The 7,823-nt window shown below is 41.1% G+C and overlaps 1 protein-coding gene across 3 annotated transcripts in view; it reads right to left on the bottom strand.

The window, feature by feature from the left end:
* Positions 1–653: 653 nt before the first annotated feature.
* Positions 654–7,823, bottom strand: part of wdr37 (WD repeat domain 37) — an 18,210-nt gene continuing 11,040 nt past the window's right edge. For all 3 annotated transcript variants that reach the window (XM_010775564.1, XM_010775565.1, XM_010775566.1), the window contains 3 exons: positions 3,607–3,741; positions 2,862–2,976; positions 654–2,779 (listed from right to left, as the gene is read on the bottom strand). In XM_010775564.1, the coding sequence (XP_010773866.1) occupies positions 2,648–2,779; positions 2,862–2,976; positions 3,607–3,741 (382 nt within the window). In that variant the 3' untranslated portion in view covers positions 654–2,647. The remainder of the gene's footprint in view (positions 2,780–2,861; positions 2,977–3,606; positions 3,742–7,823) is intronic.

The following is a 7,823-nucleotide window of genomic DNA, read 5'->3' as shown; positions in this document are numbered from 1 at the left end:
AATATGCAAACATTTTCAGAAAAGACACATCCCCTCTTCACCTTTTAGATAAGGGTCCCCCTTATGCCCGTTACCAACTTTTAGATGAGTGTGTGTAAAAAAGCATGTTGCTTTTTTTCAACATGCTTTATGACTTTTCTGTCATTTTTAACGACATACTATACCACGCCTGGTTTCTACACACTATACCTTTGCCGACTATTCCGTTTTTTTGTTGTTGCATATTTACGTACTACTACACTATGTTGCGTTTCCAAAATGTTTGCTTTAGCGTCATTGAACCCCTGGTGTATAAAAGACGGCCGTGTAGAAGCTGAGCTGCCTTGGCTTGAATGCACAACAGCAGTTATTCAACAGTGACCAAACCAACCACTCTCTACAAGCCTCAGAAGTTACCTAAAGAAAAAAACAAGTGAGATAAGAAAGCTGTACACACAAGTGTCATATCATTCAGTGGGAAATTCACCTTTTCAGCACCAGGTTCATATATGTGTATCTCTTATGGTTCCCGTTTCTTTAATACCAGACACCGTTATTCCAAGCTAGCAGATTTACAGCCGTATGAATGAAGTGCAATCCTCAAACTGATATATATGTTATTGAATTGTATAAAAGGGGGAGCAGTGTTAAAAAAAGAGACATGAGAGATTGGGAAAGGTAAATCACACATTTTATTGGAAAGTGTCAGAGAGCACGTACCCATCACAATAAAGTATGCAAAGTAGATCACATAATGAAGTATGAAATGGATATGATTTGCTACAATGAGGCAAAGCCCATCCACTTTTTTACCTTCTTCCATTCTGTAACACAATAATTTAATGTATCAATCCAAAATCATATTTCCTCCGAGCTGGTATTAATATATCAGGTCTTGCCTGTCTTCCAGCAAATTAAAATGACATTGATATCAATGGGCCCAAGATTGAGTTTCCTGAATGAAACGGAAATAAAAATCCTATCTGCACGCTGCAGTGGATTACAACTAGTTATATAACAAGCATTTGGAAAAGCTTGATGCTCAGGAGGATAAGGCATCAAAGCAATGGTAAGGTATTTCAATAAGATTTTTACATTTTTAGGTCTGTGCTACTTCAAAATCCATGCTGACTCTATTGTTGATTGAAACAGTGTAACGTCTGGAGCCATCTTTGGGAGTTCTGCATACTTCTGTACATCTACAGCAGTCACACGTACAGAGAAATCATTTGATGGGGTCTACAGCCCGGAAATAAGTTAAACATCTAACGATCAAAAACTCAAGCATGACTTCCTGTTTAGGGATATTGCACATGTAACAAAGGGTTTCCTTATCGTTCTCAAAGTGAGATTCAGAGCTTGTTTAAGTCAGACGTATTGATTCACAAGACAGAGGAGCTCTACTCTGAGCACCAGAAACATAAAGGAGCTGGGTTATTGCTTCTGAATTTGGATAAAGAGTCCATGAAGACTTCACAATAATAAACCATAACAAGTTGACTTTGGGGAGGCGGCAACACGTTTCTCACTAACACTAGGTACATATTATGGCTAAAAGTAGTGACACAGATACATGTTGGGAGTACTTGATTACGAACACATCCCACTCACAGACCTACTAAATATTTGTGAACAACAGAAGTGGAGTCCCCTTATTGCTATGCTCTGGACTCGTTGCAGTCTGACAGAGAGGCAGAATAGAGCAAAAATAAACTTACTGTAAACATGGAACAAGGCAGTTACAGTATCATCATTAATATTAACAACATCTGGAAAGAAAATGGAGGCTGGTGGTGAAGTGAAAATATCAAAGGTAAAAGGCAAGGACTCAAATCTATAGCGAGGACAGCAGATTCTTAACATTTTAAGACAAATGATTGACCCAGCAAGTGACAAAACTAAATACGAACGTTTTTGTTCCATGATGACTAATCTGTATATCTATAAGTCTCACTAAAAGGATAAAAACATTTCACAGAACAACGCTATCTCTGCCAAACTCCAACCTTTGTAGGGAGATAACTGTAAGACACTTGCAACCACCTGCACCACGGGGCACTTAATCAGGCCACGACATAATACAGTATATACACAACGTCTTTATATCATATTCTACAAGCTCTCCTGGCCCTATAATTGTTCTCTTTACAAGTCACATTTGCAAAACGAGATTATCAACATGCAAGAACCGTAACTAAACAACAGTGATGTGAGCAGCAGCGTACAACTGGAGATTTAAATATATACTTTCAAACAGAAAAGGCCAGGAACCAAAAATAATCAGACTAGCCGTGTCACAATTCACATCGCATGCTAAAGAAGTGACAGGGGCAGGAGGAGGAGATCTGTGGCCTCGCACACACGTAGACTTTAACATGTTGGAACCATGTCAGTCATGTGACACAACAAAGGAAGCTCTTACCAAATGTTAACATCTGCATTTCGTCTGTGAAACACATGACGACTGAACTGATGCTTCCCGGGGTCAATATGTATGTGCCAGGCCACAGAGTCTATATGTACACCTCCTACTTCACTGTGTGTGTGTGTGTGTGTGTGTGTGTGTGTGTGTGTGTGTGTGTGTGTGTGTGTGTGTGTGTGTGTGTGTGTGTGTGTGTGTGTGTGTGTGTGTGTGTGTGTGTGTGTGTGTGTGTGTGTGTGAGCCGCGTCACTTCTCCTGCAGCAGGGCAGGGATGTTGATGTTCCAGCCGATGGCCTGCCGGTCGAAGCCGCAGGTGAAGAGGTTGCACGACTGGTTCTCTTCGTTCCAGGCCGTGCAACACACCATCCGCCTGTGACCCTGCACACACACGGTTATGATGTTAGAACTCTGTCGATAGGACAAACACACACCTGTGTGGCCGTGTTGCCCTCTTCCTCACCATTCTGTTGCTGCGTGGGAGTCTGGCCAGCCGCACTCCGCTCATGTCAAACAACCGGACCTGTCGATTGTCGTGTGGCAGGGCGATGATCCTCTGGTTGGCGGACACGCTGATCCTGAAAGGGCAAAACAAGTTCACTTTGAACAAGGGCCACACTTCTGAACTGCATTCGAGATAGATAGATAGATATATACAGCTATAGACACATCTGTTCATTAGCAACCCCCCACATTATAAGTTATTTTAGTCTTTATTATTTACCTACCTTTATATTGTTTTTATTTTATAGGTCTTAAAAGGATTTGATCTTGTTTTATCTAACATGCTTTAATAGCAATATTTCTTTTTACGTTGGTCTTCTTTATTTCTTAATCGTTTAACCTTTAGTAGAGTTATGGCATTCTTATTCCTATTATCTTTTTATTTCTGTTGAGCCTAAATGTTCACTTTAGTTGCATCGACTCAGTCGCGTCTTGTGTCTTATCTGAAACCATTATTTATTTTATTTTCATACATTTGACCTCCTTGTGTTTATTAACCTGATCAAATGTACCTTTTTTAAGTTCTTAACAAATCATCTGAGGCAAATTTCTTGATGTTTGTTTTGAACTTGTGATGTGTCCTTTTGTAAAGCGCTTTGAGCTGCACGTGTTGAAAAGTGATATATAAATAAAGCTGCATTATTATTATTATTATTATATGACTATTCCTGTTTTATATAGTTATGATATGACGTGTCACCTACCGGTTCACAGCTGAGTCAGTGCGGATGGTTGCTATTGGCGACCTCATGTTCTTTAAATCCCACACCTTCACAGTGCGGTCGTCACTCCCTGAAACCACGTTGTCTCCCACCGTGAACACTGCTGACGTCACCGTGCTAGAAAGATGGACACGGAAAAACAAGGAATGAGATATTTTGTACTCCACAGCACATGGCTGAAAGTTAAGCAGGAAAAGGACTAAAGTTTCGGGAGTGAGAACTTTAGATAGAAGCTCCAGTCACCCTCCCACAGACGCTGTAATTGCTCGTACACCTTAACGATGTGACAGGAAGTGTCATGAGCAGAGAGGATGTATCAGGTGCAACATTAGGAAGGTAACACTGTGGTGACTCACCATTTAGAAATATTACAAGGCATCACTTTCCCACAGGAGCCAATAGGATCACACTTTGGCTGAGTTCCTGTCACATGGCTGTAGCTCTCAGAAAGTTACTTGGTGGGTTCAAAACTTACGACAGTGTTTACATCGCTCTTTGATCATGTTCCATAAACCAAACACTACAGGTTGAATCCACATGAAGAATCACCAGAAAACAGCTTAAGGGGAAAAAAAATGTTTGTTACCATTTTAGCTATACTTTAATATCTTTGATAAAGGTGTATAATAATAATAATAATAATAATAATAATAATAATAATAATAACCACTCAAATATGAATGGATTGTAAACTGGATTTTATTTTACATAATTATTATATAAAAGTTGTTTATTAACATTAAATATCTAGATAAATGGTTAGTCTATTATTTTTAGCTAACTATATGAACAGTTTGTTCATTATTTCAGTCATATCCATTACTTTGAATGGGACCGCGTACTTCCATCTACGTAACATTGCAAAAATCAGGCGTATCTTGCCTCAAAACGATGCTGAGAAACTAGTCCATGCATTTGTTACTTCAAGGCTGGATTATTGTAACTCCTTATTATCAGGGTGTACCAAGAAGTCAGTCAAGTCGCTTCAGTTGATTCAAAATGCTGCAGCTCGTGTACTAACCAGAGTTAGGAAAAGGGACCACATTACTCCTGTTCTGGCTGCCTTACACTGGCTCCCTATAGAACACAGGATAGAATTTAAAATTATTCTTCTCGCCTACAAAGACCTTAATGGGCAGGCGCCATCTTACCTTAAAGAACTCATTATACCCTACTGTCCTACTAGGGCATTGCGTTCCAAGAATGCAGGGTTGTTGGTTGTTCCTAGAGTCTCTAAAAGTACAATGGGAGCCAGAGCCTTTTCTTATCAAGCTCCACTTTTGTGGAATCAGCTTCCAGTTTGTGTTCGGACGGCAGACACCCCATCCGTTTTTAAGAGTGCGCTTAAGACCTTCCTTTTTGATAAAGCTTATAGTTAGGGCTGATTAGATTCAGCCCCTAGTTTTGCTGATATAGGCTTAGTTTGTCGGGGGACATCTTACTTCTTCCTTCTCTCTGTCTATACCTGTGTACTCTCATGTTCCGATTAACCCAGCTTCCCCAAATGTCTTTCTTTTTGGTGTCTATATACGCCGGGATCCGGAGTCATGGATGATCCTGCGGTCCTGTGTCATGGATTGCGAGTCCTGGATCGCGAGTCCTGGATCTTGAGTCGTGGCTGTGATCCTGGATCATAAGTCCTGGATGGATATCCTCGTGGATTCATCTTCCTATTATACACACATGCATTTCCAAACATTTGGACTACCTATGTTGCAAATGTATTATCTTTTCAATTTACACACGGCATCTATTGCACGTCTGTCCGTCCTGGGAGAGGGATCCCTCCTCTGTTGCTCTCCCTGAGGTTTCTCCCATTTTTCCCTTTAAACTGTGGGTTTTCTCTGGAAGTGTTTCCTTGTACGATGTGAGGGTCTAAGGACAGAGGGTGTCGTATTGTCATACTGATATTCTGTACAAACTGTGAAGTCCACTGAGACAAATGTAACATTTGTGATATTGGGCTATATAAATAAACATTGATTGATTGATACTTTTAACTACTCCAACAATTACACCCTTTACTATGGACTAACTTGTTTTCACACACACTTGCATCACATGATGTGTTACAACAACTGACTCAGTTTGATGGCAAGTTCACCTTGATTGATTCAAAGGATTTGCTTTATTTTTAAGGCAACCTGAACCTACCTTTTTTTATCAAATCAAAATTGAGAAATGATTTCAAAGCCTTGGTCAGTTCAACAGATCTGAAAGTGGTTCCTCTTTAGGTCTTATGGAAGTGTGTCGTTAGCCTTCAAACCAGAATAAAAATAGAAATGTACCAAAAACACAATACGTTTTGCGACATAGCTGTTTGACATACAGCGTCCCCTTCCCTCCCTCCCTCCCTCCCTCCTTCCCTCCCTGCTCCACAGGATGCCACTACAGTCAGCCATTACCTTAACAGAGCCTTCATATTTCCAATCCATTACTGTACGTCAATGGCTCCTGTGAGGGCTTTCTTCTCCCTTCCTCCCCTCTGTGCCTGTTTAATGAATGGTTGTGGGAAGTTTCTTAAAAGGCACTTTCCTTTCACACAGAACGTCTACTTTTTCTCTCTAAAACTGGCTTCCCTCTTAATTCAAATTGACACGGCATTAAGGGCTAATTAGGGGACTAAACTCTGTTCTATTAGAGGGGCCGGGGTTTAAGGAAACTGCTGTATCGTTACAGGAACCTTCTGACACTGCAGGGTACCCAGGGAATACAGAGAGAAAGAGGGGGGGGGGGGGTGCTCAATGGGAGGTGTGTGGGCAGCGTTATCAGACAAGGTCATTGATTAAAAGGTTGATTAAGGTCAAAGGGTTTCTCAAACGGGTTGTGAGGAAGGAGGGAAGTGTTCAGTGTTACTTAACGGCATCTCTGCAGCGTCTGACAGCCAAGCTCAGGACCCCCTGCGGGACCTCTCTAAAGTTGGGATGTTAAGGAGAGATGACTGAAGACCCTGCCATAAAGCCCTAAGTTCCCCAGCAACAGGAATACCCAGAGAGATGGAGGAGACATCAGACCTCTGTTTATGTTTCTCTATTTCAAGAGTTATCTTTCGACTGACAGCTGAGGTTATATGAGAGTGTTTCGTTGAGTCAGTGACAGCCCAGATTAAACCTGTAGTTTCAGCCTCGAGAACGACCTAAACCTAACTTCAAAGACTAGAAGGATTTTGTGAGATTTTGGCTTCAAGGTAGCCCACTTCTTTTTAACTGAGAGACCTTTAACAGTTAGTTTTACAGTCTTCCATTCAAAGTAATTACTCTCACTTAGCATATTTAGCCCATAGTTCACATCATCCATTTATATTCACCTTTTACACAACGATCAAGTTATAAAATACAATTCTCTCCAGTTAACTTGATGATTTGTAAGTGCAGAGAATCCGTACTGAACGCTTGTCCAAACAGTATTTCACGTAACAAAAGTACGACATGGAAGATTATTAAGCAGAGAAATGAGAGAACAGCTGCTGTGCTATAGAGGCATCTATACAGCGCAACACAGTAGACTCAGATTCACACTGCCCTTAGTGAAAGTATTTGATATTACTGTAACTGTGAGACACTCACTGAGGGAACACACTGGCAGGGAGAAAGCTTTAAATGCGTCTAATAGATGCTTTACAGTTGGCTCTAAGGGATGTTTGGCTTGACCACATAGTTACCGTAAGTAACTATCGATGAACAATAAACAGCCAAATCATGATTTCATTGAACTTTTATAAAGACCTTTTGTCGGGCAAATGAAGTGCTCGTCGGCACACTGTGATTTGATGATACGTCTGTGAAGGCTATGATCCTCATCCTCCTCCCTAATGAGTGCTTTAATGATCGATGTATGACTTTATGAGAATCTCAAGGGTTATCACAATGAGAGTGTGTGACTCCTAAGCCCACACGGTACACAGGTCCATTAAACCATTGAGCTAAAGATGACTAAGGTTTTAGAGCACTCTATGCAGTGAGACTGACAGTCGCTGAGAACCTGGTAAGTGCTGCTGTATTCCTCCAGAGACTGGATGTCAGATCCACACACACACACACACACACACACACACACACACACACACACACACACACACACACACACACACACACACACACACACACACACACACACACACACACACACACACACACACACACACACACACACACACACACACACACACACACACACACACAACTGACACAACACAACAC

The sequence above is a fragment of the Notothenia coriiceps genome, unplaced genomic scaffold (genome assembly GCF_000735185.1).
Source record: "Notothenia coriiceps isolate Sejong01 unplaced genomic scaffold, NC01 NC01_scaffold00015802, whole genome shotgun sequence".
In the NCBI taxonomy this organism is placed as follows: Eukaryota; Metazoa; Chordata; class Actinopteri; order Perciformes; family Nototheniidae; genus Notothenia; species Notothenia coriiceps.
Note: the sequence above shows the minus strand (reverse complement) of the source record. Positions and strands in the feature narration are given on the sequence as shown.